Raw genomic sequence first — 22,663 nt, forward strand, 5'->3', positions numbered from 1 at the left:
GGATAGGTGGGAAAAGACTGACCAAACTCTTAATTCTTTTGTCCTCCTTTGCCTGGACATTTCTTTCCTGGGAGAGATCATTGCACGCAATGTTGCCTTTCTAACCAGAGAGTGCTTGTGTGGCACTTTTAATTGTCTAGACAATCGTCACACACCCTTGACCCTAGTAAGCACCATTTCATAGACCAAGAAATAGAGGTTCCAGGAAGGCAGGTGGCTTGTCTTTGTTCCCACAGTTAATGTTGGCAGAACCTGAATTCACTCTCAAGTCTTTAACCTTAAAACTCTTGGACGTCACCAAGTTGCTCTTATTCGATACGCCTCCTAAAATAAGTGAAGTAATTATGAAGAAATAAAGCTCCTTTCTAAGAAACTTAGTGCTCCCCTTGCTCCTACATACCCCAGCCACCTTCTGTAGGCCATGTTTGGTGTTTTTTTTCTTCTGTGGACTGCACGTCAAGCTCTGCTCTTAAGCTTTTCCTATGGAAACATCCATGTTTTTGTTAGCCTCAGGAAGGACGAGGGGTTGCTGTGACCTGTGGCTTTGTCTTTCAGCTATCTGTCATTGATCTTGGATATGTTATTTCACCTTTCTGACTCTCAATTTCCCCACAAAAATGGTGATGACAAAATTACACAGTTGTTGTGATGAGCAAATTAAATAGTCATCACAACCCTTAGTGCTGGATTAGGCATTTGGCCTGAATTCAATATGGGGTGATAATAGAAATAATAACCATGATTATTATCCCACACAGACCTGATTTTTAAGGTAGAAAGTTTTCCTTTTCCTTGAACCAAAACGTGAGTATCCACATTAAAGAATCAAATACATATTAGAAAATATCCACATTAGAGAGTTAAATCATGAATTTTTACATTTCAGTTAAACCTTTTGTACTGGGAGAGAATATTGAATGGACATGTTAAATAGTCCTTAGTGGGAAAAATTCAGATGGCCATAGGAGCCAGGCAGGGGGGTAGGAGATACACAGGGAATGGCAGGGATCATGAAGATACTTGCATGGCCTTAGGGGCCACCACTCCTCGCCACCAGCTCACTGTTGTCACAGGCCCACTGTTGCCAAATCTCTTTAGTTTCTTAAGTGGAGTTGGAAATCCAGCCGTTCATGGGAACGATCCTAATTTTAAAACTTGGTTCACATTTCAAAAAGAAAAGAGGTTTAGGCCAAACAGAACACGTCCGTGGGCTGTACCTGGCTCTTCACTTCCTCCCCGCCCCCAACAAACTCTGCTTTGGTATCTGCCGGCCTGATCTACTCCTCTGCCCTGGTTATTTGGTTGTCAGAAGCCAAGTGTCTTGGACCTCACCCTTTAGAGCCCCTCCCCCCAGTGCGGTAATATTTCCAGCCCTTTCCCAGAGCTTGAATGTGGCAATCATCTGCTGTGACTGATATTTTCACATATTTAGTGAAATTGGAATTGAAAACCCTTGCAGGCACTGCAGCGTGTTTGGAGCGGGGTGAGGGTGGGGTGGTTAAAACTTCCGCAAAGTTTATAAATCAAAAGCCCCATCTCACAGGACATTGATTCTCAGACCAAATTCCTTGCTTAGTTGAAGTGCATGGCTCATCTCAGATGCTGATTTTTCTCATTCTCGGATAGCTGCTATCTTTAAAAAAGTTCCTGCTTACCAAATTTTGTTACCTATTTTTGCATTTTGCATTAACCTTCAGATGATGAATAGTTTCACTCGTAGGTGAATAACATAATTCTTAAAAAGCACATCTTCGTGTAGATCTTTGTCCTTTTAGGTTCTTTGGATAAAAGTCATTTTTGTGCATGTTTTTTGTTTTTTTTGTTTTTTGTTTTTTGGGTTTTTTTTTTCCCTGCAAGAATGTAAGCATCTTGAGAAAAGGACCACATCTGAGACCGTCCAACCTCTCCTCAGGGATTTAATATGAAGGCACTCACAGAGCAGATAACTAATGTGTATTTGTTTAGGTTGGTTAGTTTTTCTGCTAAGTGACACATTATTTTAGCTGAATTATAATGTTATAAAACTCCATAAGTCATGTGATCATTTTCTTGCCTCTATCACACTGTGCTATTTACCAGTGTTGTTTTGACTGTCACCAAGTGAGTTCATCGCCTCTTATTTTCAATCATCTTGGGGTGATTATCTTTGTTGCTACAGCAGTTCATCAAGTGCTATCAACTGAGGGAGAATTGTTTTCTCCGTTACTATTCCTTTATGCGAAGTACCAACTTGAAAGCACTTCCAAACACAAGAATAAAGATAATTTTATCAACTGGATTCCTCTCATGCCCAGCCCCAGCCCCTGCATGCTGTTGGTTTGGGGCTCATGTCAGGTCCCTCCGGTTAGAATTGGCCAGATAAACACACTGTGAAAATCAGCTTTATCAGTGATAAGTTAAACTTGCCAAGTGTGGCTGGTGGTATTTATTGCAAACTGCTCACTCCTACCCAGCTTTCTGGAGTGCGTTTTATCCACCCAATCCTTGTTAAAGATGAAGGAAGGTGATTGAGAGACCTCAAGTCGTTCAGCCTTTTGAACATGGTGAAGTGCTGGTATTCTGAAATACGGTCTTTGGCAACCCTGTAGATTTTTTCCATCTGCAAGAGTCATTTTAAATGTTTGGGTTTTGTCTCCTAATATGTGACCTGATTCTGGGACATGTTTGAAAAAAAGGGCAAATTCTGCAAGTGTTAGTACTCAGACTGCACTTCATTCCTCGGCGATCCAAGAAACTCCGGGAAAAGCAAGAACCCAGTGTGTGTATTTGGGAGTTATTTGGGGTTCCTGAGGCTGGGGAGTGTTAAATAGGGAAGGATGCAATTGAAGCTCCAGCTCAGTTATTTTATGTTTGTCACTAGAAAAAGCCAATTACTTTCCCATTCAGCTATGGTTTATTTCTTTCTGTATATGGCTTCTTTAAGATGCCCTCATAAATCAAAATTTTAAAATCCTAAAGGCACATTCAAGTTTTTAATTTAAAGTACCCTGTTAGATAATTCCTTTGGTGTGTCCCATAATTCCTTAATTTACTTGTTTGGTAAATACAAATTCATGGTTATGCAGTTTTCTTAAAGCAATCCAGAGTGAGCTATTAAACTCATGAGACAAAAAGGCTACTAAAACCCTAACCCTCAAAGCTAAATCCTCTCAGTAATTTCAGGGAGGAAAATTACTCACAAGCGCACACACACACACCCTCCTCTCCAGTTCATTCATAATTACCTACATAATAGTCCATGTAGACTGGAGTTTTATTAAAAAGTTCTACAACTCTCCAAATGCACTGATTTATTTGCTAGTTCATTTAAGTTTTTAAATGAGGCATTGAATTCATTCAGTTCATTTTAGAATCAAGTATTTTTCTATTATGACATTAGGTGGACAAAGTCTGTGACTTCTCTCTGTGTGTCCTCAACTCTCTTGCCTGTGGTAAATCTAGTTTTGGCCAAGCCAACCCCTATGACCCGTATACACACCTAGAACATCCATGTGCCTCGTTGTCTTCGCATCTGTGAAATGAAACATGCCTGTTTGTTGAACAATTCTGTGTATTCAGGGACTTGACATCTTGATTGTCTGGACCTCCCATTCTACTAACTGTCCTCATCTGAGCTGTGTTCACAACCCAGAGTGCCTTTCTGTCTTTCCTCCCCTCTTAAAACCACTGTCCTTGAAAAACAGACCCCTCCATGAAACTGGGTGTTCCTGTATGGGCTCTCTCACCTTTTCTGACCTCGTGTTTGCAATTAAAGGCACACAGGTTGCATTTGATAATCAAGCCTGAATGTCAGCCGTAGATGGGCAGGGACCAACCTGATGTTTGTTTACAGTCTCTTACTGTGTGGACATCAGAGACACCTGATGAACCCTTAATTGTTGACTGTGTGGTAGGCAATTTCAATGTAGAAAAATGTATATCTTTTCTTACAAGGTTTTTGACTAATAAGAATGATTTTCCTGCCATTTCAAAGAGATTTTAGAGTACTGCTTAGGTCAGTCTTGGAAGGTTTTGAACAAATATTATTATTATGAAAACATTTGCATGAAAAGAAAAATGGATGTCTTTAGGCCACTTATTTCTGTTAACAAAGTGATGGTTTCTCCAGTACTGGCTTTGGTGCCCCAGAGACCACATGGGACTGTCACTTGAAGGAAAACTCCACCTCTCCTGCTCTCAAAATACTTATACTTAGGAAATGAGGGCTCAAATACAGTTTGAAAACTAAAAAGGTGTTGCATTGTATTAGAAGTTCCAATTATGCAATAGGTGTTCAGAGAAGAAAACTATTTCTAAAACATCTTTGACTTAATCACAAGGTGTTTTTTGTTTGTTTATAGTAATCGGCCAAAGTATTCGATTAGCTTGGAGATGTCTTTCTTTCATGAGGAGTCACGAAGGGCCATCTCCAAGGTTGCGTGACTTGCTTTTTTGTTCTGGGTGGGAGGCCATGTGTGACTGGCCAATAGACTTGTCCCACCTGGTCTCAAGGGCCATGCATGGGGTGTGTCTTACTAGATGCTTGCGTCAGTGTCTGACACTGAAATGCCAACTGCATTTCAGAGAAAAGGTCTTTCTATTCTAGGCCTATGTGGTGATCAGAGCCTCTGGGCCTGTGACCATTTAAGAGTCCAGACTTCAGAGAAAAGCAGATGGAAACAACTGTAAGATGAGACAGGCCTTTAAAAAAGGTGAGGCGTAATACAGCAGGTCCTCAAATAATGGTGTCTCATTCAGTCATTTTATTACAAAGTTGATGGGGTGCCATAGGAACTGAACTCTTGTTTATATCAATTAATTTACGGTTAAATGGGTTTCATAATCCATCTTTTCACCTAAAGCCCAAGAACTATCAGAGACTTCAAGTGAGGACATAATGTATCTAATTTTGCTAGATCCAGAAGGAATGGAGAAAGGGAAATAATGGCCAGTCAGCAAATGGGTTGTTCACAGCCTTTCTTACTCAGTGTGAACCAGCAACATGGGCATCCCTGGGGAACAGAGTCCTAGGTCCTACCTGTGCTGGTCAGTGTCATGAGTCCTTGTCATGGGTTGTTTAATCAAACACGAATCTAGGCATTGCTGTGAAGTTACTTTGTAATGTGATTAACAACTACAATAGATGACCTTAAGAAACGTTTACCCTAGATAATGTGAATGGGCCTCATTTAATCAGTTGGAAAGCCTATGAGCAAAAACAGGTTTTTTGAAGAAGAAATTCTGCCTCAAAACTGCAGCATCAACTCCTGCCTGAGTTTCCAGCCCCCCCGACCTGCCCCATAAATTTCAGACTTTCCAGGTCCACAATTTCATGAGCTAATGCACTACCCCCACACTTGTGGCTTAAACATATTCCCAAGAGATTCATGTGCTTATTAGCAAGTGAGAAGCACAGCTCCCAGGCATAGTGAGTTCTGGTCACCAGTTGTCATCAATTATTCTGTGAGATGCTGCACTAGTTGTATCAATTTTAGTGACCGTGCTAGGGAATATATAGCACAAAGAAAGACATCCAGAAGTGTTTGTGAAATAAATGGTTTCTTCAGTGTCCCCAAAATCATGCTACAGAGTGACAGTAGGGAGATGCATGAATTCAAAGATACATGAATGCATTTCTGGCAACATGTTTACGGTTATTTTTAAAATCTTGAGAGTTTAGGTGAATTGTTCAGCTAATAGTAGACACTGTTCCAAAGATATGAACACAGAATTCCTATCCACAATTCTTAATATTTATCTGGAATAAGTCTGAACCTTATTAGGCTGCTCATCTCTGACCTTCAGAGATAACAGGACAGTTTCAGAAATAGACAGAGCTAAGCATTTGCTTAATTCATAGTCTCAAGACCTGGAAACTCTGTCTCTCTGCAATGAGTTTGGGGAAAAGGAGCCCTAAAATGAGGAAGGCAGTATGACTTAGACGGGTGGTCTGGGTATATTACTCACAGGTTTGTTTGGAGAGAAGTGAAGTATGATGGGCCATGTGATGCCATCATATGCTGAAAGCAGCTGCCCGTGTTTACTTCCTTTACTGAATGATTTTCTAGGGGAGAGACATTCTAATTGGAACCTTTTTAAGGGGAACATTATGAATAGCTAATTTGCCTGTTATGGGTAGAAAATTCCCTAAAGATAGTCAGCTGCTCCCAGAGGGTCTACAGACACAAATGTGGTGAATGTGGGGGGATGGAGTTAAGGGGGTAGGTGGAGGTGGGTGAGGGTCTAGGGGGTATAACTGGTAATGGGAAAAATACAATGAAATGAACTATTAAAAATATACTGCCTGAATATGAGAACATCTTAACTAAAGAGACAGGAGAGTAATTTAACAACCTGAATTGAAAGTAATTTTGACGTTGATTAGGGTTTGCTATAGGGTTAGTTAGGTGACTCTTGCTATGTTATTTAGAGTAATAGCTTTGTCCTTGACTATTTATAAATACAGTTGTTCCTTAGTATCCTGGGGTTGGGGGATTGGTTCCGGGACCCCGCATAGGTACCAAAATACATGGCTACTCAAGTTCCTGTAACCTGCACACATCCACCTGTATACTTGAAATTATCTCTAATTACTTACAATATCTAATACAATGTAAATTCTATGTAAATAGTTCTACTTTATTATTTATGGAATAATGACAGAAAAAAAGTTGTATGTATTCAGTAGGGATGCAGTCATGGTAGGCCTAACTACCCATCAGCAACAACATAACTTAAAAAAATTATTTTCCAAGAATTTTCCATCTGTGCTTGGTTGAATCCACAGATACAGAACTGGTGTACGTACAGGGCCAACTCTATGCATTTACTTGATACATTCCTTTGGCCTCGCAAACATGCATTAAACACAAGATGCTGTTTGATAGGTAAGGTCATGGCAGGAACTTCTTTCTCTGTGGGTCAGAATGCACAGAAGCAAATGGGCCTCCAGTGAGTGACCATCATCACCCCCTGTGCCCACTCGCCCCCCCACCCCACTCTCATTAGCAGTGTACTGCTTAGCGTGTTATCAGTGACTCACCCTTGACGACTCTAGGATTCTTCAAACGGAGCTTATGGACCTTCAGGGAATCCACAAAACAAGCCCCTGAAATGATGAGCAAAACTCTATATGTATGTCTCTCTGCCCCCTCACCCCAGAGTAAGTTCATAAAGCTTTTATCAAAATAAGCTGACTCCAACAAAGGTGAAGAGTAGCTTTGCCCTCTACACGTAACTTTCTCAGCAACGCAGTGATTCACAAGGAGAAGACCTGCTTAGAGCAAAGGCTGGGAATTTATTGACTGGCTGGTGCTGTAGGAAGAGGAGCCAGCTGAAGTCAAGTAATACTGAGTGGCTGCCTGGGAGGGAGGTGGAAATTGTAGTGAATTCACCCTGCATAAAGGCTTTCAAATCAAAACAAAGTTGGTCATGATAAAAAGTCTGCTCACCATAGCAGGGGTAGATTTTACGGTAGTAAAGAAAAAAAAATGAGGCCTCCTTGCTGGATACTTACCAGGTGATATGTGATAATTTATACAACTTAACTAGCACATAGTAGGTGCTTAATAGAAGTTCCCAGCGCACACCTGCCTTTGCCCCCATATGCCCGTGCCTCCAAATTTGGAGTAAAGTTGGCTGTTTGCCTCTCTCCCAGAATTCAGTGGAGAGGTCTTCTCTCTTTGGCCTCACCTTGAGGACCCGTGAATTGCACACCTGCACAGCTCCTGATTGCGCAGACTGCAGGCTGAGTGTTCCCCTGAGCTGTGTAGCTGGTGACTTTTCTTATTCTTCTTGCTCTCTTTTCTTTTCTTTTTTTTTTCCTCCTGTGGTGACTTTTTTTTTTTTTTGGTCTCTTTGCTGCTGCTGGTGTTTTTCAGGCATCAAATCCAACCCTCTTATACTTGTCACCACATCTGTGGCAGCCACGGTTGCTTCCAGCACAGTCTCATCTGTTTTTATTTATCAGTCCTGACTCCTGTCACTTTTCTCACACTTCTAGCTTTTGTTAGAAAAGGACTGGCCAGCCCACAAAAGGATGTATTTCTCCCTGAGGTGTAAAGGTGCTAATCTCATGGCTTTGGGTGCGCGTTTTCCACCAGGAAACTTCTGGCTTTATTGAGGGGCTCCCATGTCAGTCACATAAGTTGTATATGTGTTTGTGTGTGTGTGTGTGTCGGGGGTGGAGGTTGTTCTCTGTTTGGTTTTGTGCTGGTCATGTTGCTTTTCAGTTAATTCTAGGTCAGAGGTCTCAGCCTTGATTGCACATTAGAATCAGATGGACAGGTTCAAAAATTCCTGATGCCCAGGCACCTCTCCAGAATGACATCAGGGAATCTGCGATGGGACTGCTTTATTATTTTTTAAAGTTCTCTAGGTGATGGGTTCCAACATGGTCCCAAATTGATAGCCACTAATCTAGGCTAAAATCCTGACATGCTGAGAGTCTGAATTCCAAGTCATGGAGGCTTGACTTCATATTTTAAAACAACAGAGCTCCCTCAGTAGCAAACAGATGTTTGTCTTAAACGTATTCTATTAAAAAAATAAAAATAAAAAGAGATGGCCTACCTCTTCTTTGCTTTGCCCATGCCTTACAGGAAAACCTAAAGGGTTAAATTGGTTGCTTCACAAATGGATCCAAACCTAACCATTGTAGAAAATATATATATACATTGTTGCTTTAGTCCCAAATTTAACACAAGGTTCAGAGAGCACTTAAGCCTGTATTTTTAGCTAAGCATTGAGCTCTAGCGCTGGGAGACATTGCGAATTTCAAAATAGTTTGCTACCTAAAAATATACTTCCTGAAATGAACTTGAGGCCTGGGAAGGATGAATGGGTTTGTTTTTTCTTCTATATTTAATGTTACCACAAGAAAGCAAATCTTGAGTTTATACATGTTTATATTTTTAGAGGCCCAGGAAGCAGGTGCGATGCCTAAGTGATGAAAAAGGTTTAGTGGCAAAGTGTCAATGACAGAAATCTAAAATTCATGAACAGGGAACAACCGTGGCAGGACATTGAAACTGTTTCTCTGGCATACTTACCACAGGGAGGAGATGAGGCTTTCCAAGCACAATTCCTGGGAGAAGCACACCTCCCAACTTCCTAACGTCCAAGGGACTAGTCTAGTGCCACACGTAGGCTAGGCGCTTAATCTTCCTTAGTGTCTTGAAGTTCAGGTTTGTTGACCAAAATGCCTGATAGTCTTGTCTCACTGAACTCTCCAAATGCATGCCTTTAATTGTCTTCATTGCCAATGGAAATGGATCTCTTTGAACAAAATGATGGGGAAGGAGGTGCTATGCTTTGTATTGCCTCTCAGCATGAAATATGTGAATTGCCAAGAACACTCCATCTTCAATATGTGATCCGTGAATGTGAATGAATCGTCGTCGTCGGCAGCCGTCCGTCTCGAGAGACGATGGTGTAGCTTCTTAAGAGTCTCTGCACCGCCGAGAATGGCTGTGCAGTCCGACTCGGGAGTGACACGGTATCTGTCTCCTCCCGTGTTGAATCGACATCTTGCGATGACACTGGAGTGTCCTCTCCAGTGAAGCTGAAGCTACAGAGCCTGGGCTGGGTGATATGGAGGGTCTGCTGTTGCCCATGCAGCAGGCCCCCCCTCTCTTCGCAGCTGAAGGGTCCAAGGGAAAGACGGAGTCGATACAGCTTGGGTTCAGGTGCGCCGCAGGAGTTGCCAGTGTTGACTACAACGTCAAACCGCCTTAGGGACTCCGGCTCCGGATTTTCTGTCGGGGTTTACTCCCTTAGCCTTTCCCCTGAAGAGGTATGCCGCAAGGCAGCGGAGGTTTTTTGGAGTCAGAGTTTTCCTTCTCTGATGTGCCCTGACTGGAAGATCAAACCAGCGACACTTAGCTCGCAGGCCGACGCTCAATCCACTGAGCTAAACCAGCCAGGGCTAATGTGAATGAATATTGTGTTTATAATCACACTCCCCTCTTCACTCCTCCCAATGTGGGGGAAAACGCTCTACATTTTTCCCACTTGGTATAAAGCACCAAAAGCAAACTTCTTATATTCATTTCTTTATGTATTTATCTCTTCACTCATTTATTCAAGGAGTAGGACAGCTTCTTCTATGTGACAGGCCCTCTTCTTGCCACAGTATATAAACATGGCAGATAAAATCTCACAAAGGTTGCAATCTGGTGGCTTGTGCAAAAGATAAAAAAGAGTTTGGTCATAGTTACCCGTGGGCTACTTCAGGGTGAAGCGCTGACATTTAACCAGAGATCAGAAAGGTGGCAAGAAGTCGGACAAAGGGAAATAGCAAGGGAAAGGCCTGAGGATGGAAGGAAATTGGTATCTTCCAGATGTAGCCCATGTATGCTAAAAACTAATGTGTAAGGAATAAGAGTGTTGCTGCCGGTGGTGGTGGTGGTGGTGGTGGTGGTCAGAGACGTAGCAGATGGCAGACCCTTGAGGTGGAACCCAACCTTGACTCGCCCGCTGGACTCTGGTGCCTCAGCGGTGTTTGGGATCATTCCTAAGAGTCACTCAGTCCATGTTGGTTAAGATCAACTGATTCCTCTCAAGGCAACAGAGAGAAGTCAGAACCAGTCCCTTGCAAGAAGGCCCCATAGCTCTTGTGGGTGTAGGTCAGGAACAAGGGGGCCAAGTCCTGCCTCACCTATGGTGTCTCCTCTCAGTTACCAACTCCCTTTTGTACTTCACAGTTCTCCCTCGTGCCCTTTCTGCCCATGTGGGTGGTGACTCTTGTCTGGCTTCCACATCCTCTGTCCTTCTCTCTGTTTTGGGTTATCTTACCCTCATCTGTTTCCTTGACTATCCACCCAGCTAAACTATTATTTCCCTATGGGTACTTTTCATAGTGCTCCCAGCACCCAGAACAATGCAATGGGCCAATGCAGTCTATGTTTCTTGATCAAATGATAAGTTTTGTGTAGTAAGAGTGCCTTATGAAATCAGGGACAAAAGCAAGAAGTTACTCAAACTTCCCCCCACTCTGCAGTGGCTTTTGTTACAGATTGCATAGGTGCAAGGAATTCTCATGCATTTCTTCATATCCATTCTTCTGACATCAGGTTCATTTGAAATTGCCTAACATCATCAGGAATTCATTGGCAGGCTCTCTAGCAGTCAGTCCCTCAATGGATCTTTCTTTTTTTCCTCCACAGTGAATAATGACATGGGGATCAATGGCAACAATGGTGCACTCAAGTTTCCACAATTGTGTAAATTTTGTGATGTGAGACCTTCCACCTGTGACAGTCGCATATCCTGCACGAGCAACTGCAGTATCACATCCATCTGCGAGAAGCCACATGAAGTCTGTGCGGCTGCCTGGTAAGGTCGCTTTTTAAAAAATCTTTCCTTTTCCCGTTTTATAGTGAGCAGTGTATGCTCATGGTACCCAGAGTCCCAGTGTCTTCATGCCCGATGCATAGACAGCATCCTGTTTCCCTTTCTCTTAAACCATCTCTCTTTTAATTGTTAAATGTAGTTTCCAGAGATATTCTATACATTTCCAAACACACACACACACACACACACACACACACACACACATGTATATCTATATGAGACGACCTTTAATATTTGTAATAAACCTGAAGACCCTTCCTTGTATGAAAAAGTGGAATATGACAGTTTGTAGTCATTTAATGACACCCCTGGGTGCCCCATAGTGGGCTTTGTTCTTCTGAGGCAGTCTCAGTCTTGTTTTGTGGAAAGAGAGGAGATGATAGGTGGAGAGCACTTTTAAAAAAAGGGAAAGCTATTCCGGAACCAGAGAACAGCCCATGCCTTCATCAGAGGGCCTGGCCGAGTCCTCACACCACCACTGGGCTACACGCTACATCTTTCTCTTGGGGCAGATTCCCTCCATCCTCTCCCTCTCTCCCTCTCTCACCCCCCACAACCTCACCACACACACACACAGAGTGGGTGCTCATAAACCATATGATTAATTCAGTTATAAATTGGGAGTATGAGAGAGAGAGACCAAAAAAAATAGAGATCATTGAGAGTTCTGGCCTGCGAACCCAGTGTCGCTGGTTCGATTCCCAGTCAGGGCACATGACTAGGTTGCACGTCAGGTCCCCAGTTGGGGGCATGAGTGAGAGGCAACTACACAGTGATGTTTCTCTCCCTCTCTTTCTCCTTTCCCCTCTCTCTAAAAATAAATAAATAAACAAACAAATAAATATTTTTAAAAAATTAGTTCCATTTTATAAAAATGTATGAGTTCATTAATAAAACACAACATTTCTCAGACATATTCTGTTGTTTTGAATTCATCATTTTTTTTTTTTAAGTAACCTAGCAAGCTGCAGATGAGAATGTAAACCCAAATACCATTCCCCCTTTTTGGGGAATGAGTCTTTTGGACTTTCTCCAGACCACATGTAGTTAGCCTTGATGACAGATCTAAAAACCTTGCAAATTTCTGTACATACTGGGGTGTGAACTTGTTTCTCAAGAACTAAAGGAATATGAACAACAAAGACCTGTTGTGCCAGCTTCATTCTTGTCCAGTTCTGAGAAATGCTTTATAAAAAGGAATTTTGACAAAGGTTGTGTTGAGAAGAGAGGGACCAGTGTGCCATCCGAGGAAGGGATGAGGAAATGAAACTTGGTTCCAGGAAAGCGAGGACATGGGTTCTCTTGAGAGATATTGCAGGACATGATATCTCTTGAGATATCTCGAGTGCAAAATATAATAACCATTTTCTTCATTACTCTGAAGGGCAGAAGAAGCATCTGTAAAGTTTACAAGGAGACAGACGTGTGCTCAGTACATGTTTAAACATCTTCATGGTTGTGGTTTCCTAACAGCAGAACAGACTTCCTTCTCTGGAAGAGTCAAATAAAGTTCAGGAGAGGCTGGGTGACTGGCAAGTCTAGTGCAGGGAAGATTGAGACACCCGACGGGATGACCTCAAAGCTTCCTTCTTCACTTCTCTTCTCCGCTGACCATCTGGGCTTAAATATCTGTGGTGTGAACGGATATTTCTGCTAATGAAACAGAGAGGCTCTTTTAGTTAAGATGGTTTTCCTTGACTCACAGGACTAGTCCAAATGATTGACTGTGAATCAGGTTGCCGGCATGGAGGCTTTGCTTGTCTCGGAAAACGTGAACCTGTGAGGGAGAGGAAGTCTCCCTGTCTCTTCCATGTCCTGGCTGCAAAGAGGAAATACAGCAGTCCCTCTCTATATTGCGGTTCGCTTATTGCAGCCTCACTGTATCACGGGATTTTTAAAAATATTATATTTAATTATTTATCACGGATTTTTTGCTATATCGTGGGATTTTGCGGTACTGTATATGTATGTTGTTAAAGTTACGCATGTTTAAGAGTGTAGACTATGATTAAGAGCATAAGTAGTGTTTATAAAAGTGTAGGAAAGGTTAATAAGGGAGTGGGAAAGGTTAATAAGGACTGGGAATGGTTTATAAGTGTGTGGGAAGGGCTTATAAAGCATTAAAATATATATAAATACTAAAATAAATGTAAGGTTCCTACTTCGCAGATTTTCACCTGTCGCGGGGGGTGTCTAGAACACGATACCGTGATAAGTGAGGGGATACTGTACAGTGAATGTTGATGTTTACCATGTTGCTGAAGCCAGATGCTCCTGCGGAGTGGGAATGTGATGAGGAGGAAGTTACTGGCAGGGTTGCCTTGCTGCACCCCCGACCCCCTTCAGCACTGAGGGCCTCACCCCCTCAGCCTCTGGAGCACTGGCAGTTGAGGGGTCAGCCCCAGTCCCTCCCGGGCACCGCGTGCACCAAGCAGAACTATTTTGTTCCAGTTTGGCCTTTCCTCAAGGTTGGCCCCTCTTCTTGGGCAGCTCACATCCTATGAGGGAAGGGTTCAGGGGGCCCCTGCCTGGCCACTTCGCATCAGTTTAGGACAACTCTAATGGACCATCCCAGCTTTACCATTCCTGAGGGATCAGCCAAGTCCTTTATTTGCAACGTGCATTGCAGTTCAAATCCTCTATCGTGCAGTTCTCCTCCCTCAGTCACTTACGGGCGCCTCTCCAAAAGCCTCCCGCACAGAAACCTAGTGGCCTCAATGTCTGTTTTCAGGGAACCCAAGCCAGGAAAGGAGGCTGTTTTAGAAACAGCCACATGTAGAAACTGAAAGCATCTACCCTGGTAGTGCATGCATTCCAAGGTCATTACCAGCTTCACTGTTCCTTTTACACATTCATCAATTCATTCATTCATTTAACTATTGTTAGACTGTGCACCCATTTCATGTAAACTATTCAAGTTCTTTCAAGAATAGAGCTATATTGGAACCAAAATTAATTTTAGGACTGTGGTTATTTTTTCCCAGGGGCTATTGACCAACTTCTCAATTGCTCAGAGCAAACGTGGCAGAACGAAGAAGTCTATTTCTATCATTGTGTTTTCCCCGCCTATGCTCAGCTGTATCTAAAGATGTTTTGCCAAGTGAGCTCTGCTGTCAGGGAGAGCGCTGTTGCAGGACTGAGTGGAGAAAGCAGTTAAGGGCTTTACCCAGACTTGAGTATTGTAGCTCAGTTTCCTCTCTGCAAAGTTAGTTCTGTAGGCAGGGAGGAGGTGGAAAGCAAGAGGCTCTGGAAGAGATGCCCAGTCTTTACAGAGCCGCTGTATGTTCTCACAGTTCCTTCCTTGTTCCATTCCTTGGCCTTTAGAAGCTTCACAGCAAAGGGACACCAGGCTTCTCCTTGGGATCAAAGAGAACCCTACAGTACCTCTACAACTACATGCACATGCATGTGCAACACACACAAACCAACACACACACACACACACACACACACACACACACACACACACACACTGCTATGGGGGCTGGGAGATGCTCTTGCTTCAAGACCACCATTTCTGCTAAGACTTCCTAGGAACTGGGGGGTTAAGGATGGATAGATTTTAAAATATACATCATTTGTTGTGTGATCATGCCAAGTCAAGTTTCACTGAGTTCCCTGCTACCCACCCTGGCCCCTCCTCTAACAGTAGGGACCTGCTTAGCAAGGCCTTGCTTTTCTTAGTAAGTTCGAGAACAATTGATGTGTTTCACAAAGTGGCACGCCTGCTTCTGCTGGAGTCACCTCTGGGCAGTATGGAAGTCACAAAGATACCTTCATTCCTGATTGGGTGTTCCAGTGTCACCCTTATTCCTTCTCTTCTTAGCACCTTGTTGACACACTGACCTTTCGTGTCCTTCAGTTAAGCGCTAAGCAAAGAGATCAGACAACTTCCTCTTTCCCTGTGGGCATGGGCCCATCTCTTTTCCAGGGGAAAGCTGTATTCTAGCTGCTTCTTGCTTCTAGCCTTTCTCCCATTTTTCTTGCTGTGAGCAGTGAGCTTGTGTGTGTTTACGGGTGAAGGGAGTTGATTGGCAAGTGTGCACTAGTGTGTGTTGGCACATGTGCAGTCATATGCGAACACTCAGAATCCTTCATTACACATGCAAAACTGACTGAACCCTTCTGTACTGTAAGACCTGATTTCCCCTCCAGAGTAGAGGCTACCATTCAAGGCAATAGTTATTTTGCATCTGAAAAGGGCAGAGATGGGAGGAAGGGTGTCAGACCAACCTTGGCCTTGGACAGTCATCCAAGATGGCAGGTTTATGAGGGGAGCAGATGGAAGCAGGCAGAGAAGTAATACACTTTCCAAGGATGCCAGAGTTTTATCTTGGCTTCTGCAGTTTTTGTAGTGGCTATTAATCATGTCATTTTTCAGACGTAATGTACACGCAGAGCCAATTGAGCATTTCATAAGGCCCAAGTAAAATGTAAGAGATTCTCTGAGCCCTTAGCTGAGTGACTTTCCAAATACGTGCTATGACGAAATACAAAATGTAGATGTAATTAGTTTATGACAGCCTGAAATAATTCACTGAACTGTAGATGAAGAACACCTTCCAGGTCTTTCCCACGTATTCTAATTTTTTTTCTTTTCTGTTCCTTTGGAATTCTGGAAACTGCTATTCATGATCTAGGAGGTCCCTTCTATTTTCTCAGCACAGCCAGCTGCTGACAGGGGCCCGCCTTTGCACACAGCGCCTAGGGCCCAGAAAATGAGAAAAGAGGAAGCACGACTGCTTTCCCAGGCATGCTCTTGGAGGACAAGTGAGCTAGACGTGCCCCTGGCTCTGCCAGCTGCACTGGGGTGCAGTGTGAGCCTTGCAGCCAGTCCGGACGGAAGGGGGGAAGCATCCCGGGGATCCAGCACGCTTCTGTTTCAGTGCCCTGCCCTTCAAGGATTGAATTAAGACAGTGTGTAAAATTCTCTGACGGGGTAGCCCCTGAGGGAAGCCCTCATGTTCCTATCATAAGGGGGCTTTGATAATAAGCAGAGGAAAAATTGAATCGAGTAGAAAAAGCACAGGAGACTCTAGGACAGCCTGGTAATGTTGGAAAACAGGAACCAACTGCCGTTATTAGAAACAACTTTATGAAGGACATGCATTGCAGATTGCTTTTCTGGCTAGAGATTATACTCATCCGTTCTCTTTTTCTCTACCCCGACCCCCGCTCCACCCATGGACTGCACCCAAGGAGGAAGAACGATGAGAACATAACACTAGAGACGGTTTGCCATGACCCCAGCATCCCCTTCCATGGATTTATTCTCGAAGATACTGCTTCTACAAAGTGTATTATGAAGGAAAAAAAAGTGAACGGCGAGACTTTCTTTATGTGTTCCTGTAGTGCTGAGGAGTGCAATGACTATGTCATCTTTTCTGAAGGTGAGTTTTCTTCTCTGGATGGTCTGGAGCTTGACTTACTCTGTGTCGGTTTCTTGGGCCTCTGGTCTGCGGCCTCAGGGCACATTTCAGCCTCCTGTGGCCGATGCTGGAGAGGGAGCTTATGGAGGAGAGAGGTGCTTGTGGAGTTACAGGGTCGGTTCTGGTCCTTAGTAAATCTGACTCATAGGGCCCCCTAGAACCGTGGTTCTCAAAGTACAGAATCACCTGAGAATTTGTTAGAAATGCAGGTTCTGAGGCCCCACCCCAGACCTACTGAACCAGAAAATCTGGGTGCTGGGCCCAGCAATCTGTGTTTTAACAAACCTTCCAAGTGATTCTAATCCAGCTAAACTTTGAGAACCGTTGGTTCAGATTGGACGAGGCTGTTTGATACAAGCAAGAACTTGCTTTGAATTAACGCACATGGTTTTGTGTACATATTCCTAGGATTTGTCTAAAGGGTAGTTATCATTGGTCCCACTTGAGAGAAGAAATGAAAAATGCAGAGGGAAAATAATGAGCCAAGGTTTACCCATGGCGACAGGGGAGAACTAAATTAGATATTAGCCTTTATCTTTGAAGTTCGGCATTCACTCAGCTTGAGGGAAGGGCACACTCTAGTCCATCATTTTAAAAAAATCAGTAATTTTTAATGACAAGAGCAGTATATGTTCCTTATCAAAAATTCAAACAAGCCAACAATACACAAAAAATTTTAAATGAAAGCACATTAACTTCATCCCTTCACTCCCAACCCAACTGAGAGTCAATATTGAGAGTTTGTGGGATGCACATGCATCTTTGTCATTCATTCATATAATGTCTGCTTCCTTCTTCCCTTTCCTTACTCCCTCCTTCTTCCCTGCCTCCTCCATCCATGCATCTGTCCCTCTGTCCAGTTTTCCATGCATCTCTCCTTCTGTCCATCCATCTATCTATCCCATCCACTCATCCATCTTTCAGGGCAGATTGTTGATGATATTATAAACGTTATTGGGCAACATTTTTTTAGCCAACCACTTTTCCTTCTCTTTCTAAATACGATAATACACTCAGATATAGTGCACACCTCTTAGTTGTCTAGAATTCCATAATATGGATTATCTTCTATGACTGCTTGAACCATTTCCATTGGGTGGATTATTTACGTGGCTCCAGATTTTTACTTAATGCTACATCGAGCATTTGTTTTACAAATAGCTTGCACAGGTGTTCGGTTGATATTCTGCAAGATATACTTCTTTCTAGAAGTGAAGTGTCTGGATCAAAGTTATGAACATTTTAAATATGCTAACCACGACGAAATTGTTCTCCTTCCAAAGAAGATATCTGAGCATATGGATTTCCAACACGAGAGCTTATAAAGCCTTTTAATGTTGCCAGTCTGATAGTGAAAACGATATTCTCTTGGTTTTAGGAATGTGAATTCAGAATGGGAAAAGGTTACTTCAGGCCAAAATAGTTCTGATTCAACAGAAATTCCTCGTGGAACACAGGTGCTGCGCCTGCACACTCCCCGAGCGTGTCTCCGTGATGGGACATGATATACCCCCTGTGCTGTGCCTGGTGTTCACCAGCACTGCAGACTCACCTTCTCTCTGTGTCCTTGACCTACTTCCAGTTCCCCTCTCTTCCAGCTTCCACCTATGCCAACTGCTCAGTACATGGAAGCAGACATGGACATCTTGTCAGTGCAGCACACTTTCCAAAATCACTCCTCTCTCTTATTTTCTCATTCTATGAACACACCATTTTTCTCACTTTCCTTATGTCATTTGAGTTAGGAGGGAAGATGTAACTAGATTAAATCACATTGGAGCATGATAATACTTGATATCCTGGCTTAACACGTCAACTTTCTCCAAGTAGTTCACTTTTTAAAAGGAGGTCCGAGCTAAGCTAAAGGAATTAATCTTTAAGAGTAGAATATCCAGACATGTTCACTATCATCTGCGAAAGTTTTTTGCTCCTTTGCGTTCTGCCTTGCCCACAATGGAAGAGTTTATTTCAGCCCCAAAAGACAAAATTTGATAAATGACCCACAAGTTGGATATATTTATTACCATAAGCTTCTAAGATATTAATGACTTCAGTTTTTAGTGTATTTCAACTCAGGTGATAATCACAAGCCCACATTCATTTATTTTCCCTCTTACTCATTATCAGACAGTTTCTTTCCTTATGACGTGCGATTACTACCCTAAAGGCAATTTTTCATTGTACGCCTCAAGAAATCCTGCACAGCTGATGACTCAGATGTCTGGGTGATTTGGGGGCCTTTTAACATATTCCAGGGTTGTTTGCATTATTCTTCTAAAATAAATGTTCTAGGAGGTATTTGCTTTTTTAAACATCTCTCTTCTCTCCCTGCAATGTGATATCACCGTCCCCCCACAAAACAGCAACATTTTAGGGTCCATTTCTTCTCTTCTCTGTACTGAACCATGAAAAGTCTTGATCTATGCTTCTCTAGTCCAAGTCAAACAAGATGGTGAACACAAAATCTCTGGAGTGCCTCACACTATTTTTTTATTAGTATAGAATTTAACTCTCATGGCCGGATTTCTGATGTGCAAACACAATGGATGATAATTATTTACATCACCTGTGAGGGGGAAAAAAGTCGAGCCGCAGATTTTCTTTTGAAATGTAGATCTATATTCTCAGTGCTGTCGTGGGTTCCTAGTCAGAGAGACCGTTCAGACCTTTCCATAGCATGGCCTCGGTTAATCTCAGAGCCACCCCCTGAAATAGGCACTGCTAGTATCCTCACGCGATGGATGAGAAAACCAAGCTCAGAGAAGTTTAGCACTTTGTCCAGAATCACATTACAAGTGGGTGGCAGAGGTAGGATTTATAATGGGCTGTGTATGAATTAAAAAATCGGTGAGGGTTTCCTTTCCTTCCTTCCTTTCTTCCTTCTTTCCTTCCTCCATTCCTCCCTCCCTGCCCCTCCTTTCTTTTTATTTCCTTCTTTTCCTCACTCTCTCTCCCACTCTGTCTAAACAGATAATATATATACATATTTTTAAAATCACATGCTTTAAAATAGGTACAGTGAAAAGAAAGTCTTCCTTTCGTTCTGTCCCCTAATCTCCTTGGCCATTGTGAACAGTTGATCACCCATTCTTCCAGAGAAACTATTTCTGTAAGGAATTCTGCATGGAAACCCTGCTTGAATTTTTTAAAAATTCAAGCTTCATTGATGTATAATTTACAGAAAATAAAATGTACCCTTTTAAACTGCACAGTTGGCTGAACTGTGACCAGTGTATACAGCTGTGTAACCACTACCACAATCAAGATACAGAACATTTTTGTGACTTCCAATAAGTTCCCTCATGCCCTTTTGCAGTCATATTGGGAGTTTTATTCACATTTTAAAAGTTTGGGTGCTTTTTTCCTTTGTGATTTTCATATTACTTAAGCAACGCCATGGCCTCAGTCCTCTGAAGAATGGATATGTGGAGTGCCCCAGCCTTGGGCCACAGGCCTAGTCTATGAAGAAAAAAAAAGAAGAAGAAAGAAAGAAGAAAAAGCCACTTGGAATCATTTAGCAATGTGGCAGATAGTTTGAGGGGAGGGTGGGCTTCCACGTCAGGTCTGCTCTTCACAACTCTGCTCTAACAGTCACGTCTCCTTGTCCTATCTCTGAAGAAGATCACCTTGTCAGAAGATGGTGTGTAGATTTCCGTGGACATTGGAGTGTACACCCAACTTCACCAAGACCTAAGATTCCAATTGGAAGAGATGGCATTTGTGTAGGTTATTATGAATGGTCTGGTGACAGCTGTGAGTCAGATAAGACCAATCAGCCTCCATGGCTGAGGCAAACATAGGATGTAGGAGGAGAGAAGCCTGAACTAACAGTTGCCTTATTTACTGGTCAATGACATATGCACTCTGCAAAGGCATTACGTGGTTATTGATTTCTTACTGAACCTTTAAGAATCACCCCCAACCATTCAGTTTTATTCATTGCATAAATGGTTTTGAAGCACCATAATGACACCCCATTTGCAGAACACTAGGCGAGGAGATGATGCCTGCTGTTTTAGAGAAGAGAGGAACAGTCTAGTGTCACGGTTCAGAGTGGCAGCCAGAGGTGGGTTTCCTGGATTTATGGCCATTCTACCACTTACTAGCATTGCCGCCTTGGGCCACTTACCTGACATGACCATGTCTCAGTCTCCTCATCTGTTTAATGGAAATGAAAGGTAGAGGAGGGTTGTTGTGATGTGAGGATTGATTAGATTCACACAGACAAGGCGCTGACAATAGTACCTGGTACAGCAGAAGGAGTCACTCACTAGCCCTTCCTTAGCAGTTAGTATTATTTGGACTTATTCTATAAGGTTTGCAACTTCTGCTTATCTTCAGATGGGAAGCCAGCAGGGTTCAGCCCTCAGATATATTCCCACAGGGCAGTTTTGCAGTTGGGTTTGGACCCGTCATGCCAACAGAGCAGTGACCTCCAAGTATCACACCGTGAGAGTTTTGGAGAAGCCTGTTCTCTTTTTATCTGTGCCCTATCCAGGTTCTCTTTTCCTCCGCATGACTTTACAGAGGAAGGGGAGCATGCTGAGCCTAAGATTTCTAATCAAAGCTAGCCACGTTGCTTGACTTACTTGGACAATATGACAAATGAGGCATGTTGTTCCTGTTTTGTCTCACAGCCACAGCTGGAGGCAGCGAAATAAAACAGGAACGACTCACAAGGGTCTTTCAAATCAGTGGTTTGGGTCATCTCAGTTCTGGGGGCTTGCCCCTCTTGTTTTTTCGTGGAAAGCGTGCTTTTTGGACCACGTGGACTTCCCATTAGCCACCTGTGCCACCATTGGCCCACTAGGCTGATAATGGTGCTGTTGTGTGGAGTTGGTGTGGGGATTAAAGGGATGGTGCTGGGAGTACCGGGCCCTACTAGTAGCTGGCACCTAGCAGTACCTCTGATCTTACCCATTGCTCCTCTGGGGAAGGCCACTCTATGCCAAAAGTGCACACCTCTCCTGAATGATGTAAACCACTGCTACTCAGAGTGTCAACAGAGCAGCAGCAGCAGCAGCTGGGAGCTTGTTAGAAGAACAGAACACATGGCATCAGCCCCTGCATTGTAACAGTGTCCTTGGTGACTTGTTTGCACACTGAAGTCTGGAAAGCAAAGGTGTGAACTCCCCCAGCTAAAGATGGAATCGGACGTGGGTCTTGTTGACTTCATGCTGGCAACGTGCTGAGCTAATTGGCTCAAGAAGCATAAATTTGGTATTACATGTGGTCATTTGGAAACCAGCTAGATCTACTTTACTCAGTCCATTCATGTAACAGAACTCCCTAGTGAACCGTTGGCAACAGTGATAGTGAAGTTCATTTTTTTTTTTTTTAAATATACTCCACGAACTTTGTACTAACATGGGTATGGATGTAGAGAGAATTATGCACTTTTCTGTTACATTTCTTTGGTTTCCATGATAATATTTGTGTTAGTTTATCTGTGGGATTACCCCCCAATATTTTCTAAAGCAAGAAGACATTTAGAAATGTTTTCAAGCTGCATTTCAGAACATGTTATTCCAAAGTGGAGCTATAAGAGAGTTATAGAATGGCATTTAATAGAATTATCCTGAACCAGTTTGTTCTTCAACCATCTGCTGGAGTTGGGTACATGGAAAGCGAGATGATTTGTGGGAGATTAAAGAAGGAACACTTCCAGCTCCCAGAGGACTGGATCCCTGGCCACCTTATTTTTCCTCTTGACTTGGAGCTGAACTACTTGTTCTGGAAATTGAGAGGCATCATCCTTTGGATATATACCATGACGTGCAATTGCTGGGTCATATGGTAGTTCAAATTTTAATTTTTTGAGGCCCCTCTATACTGTTTTCCTTTATAGCTTAACCAATTTATAATCCTACCAACAATGCAAACATCCTCTTTTCCCCACATCC

At 42.9% G+C, this 22,663-nt stretch overlaps 1 protein-coding gene across 1 annotated transcript in view; it reads left to right on the top strand.

Moving 5' to 3' along the window:
- Window positions 1–22,663, top strand: part of TGFBR2 (transforming growth factor beta receptor 2) — a 79,513-nt gene that overhangs the window by 23,818 nt on the left and 33,032 nt on the right. Inside the window, exons 2-3 of the mRNA XM_090284420.1 lie at window positions 11,145–11,313; window positions 16,531–16,721. Coding sequence (XP_090140546.1) covers window positions 11,145–11,313; window positions 16,531–16,721 — 360 coding nt within the window. The remainder of the gene's footprint in view (window positions 1–11,144; window positions 11,314–16,530; window positions 16,722–22,663) is intronic.

The sequence above is a fragment of the Furipterus horrens genome, unplaced genomic scaffold (genome assembly GCF_987537825.1).
Source record: "Furipterus horrens unplaced genomic scaffold, mFurHor1.1.pri manual_scaffold_7, whole genome shotgun sequence".
Lineage (NCBI taxonomy): Eukaryota > Metazoa > Chordata > Mammalia > Chiroptera > Furipteridae > Furipterus > Furipterus horrens.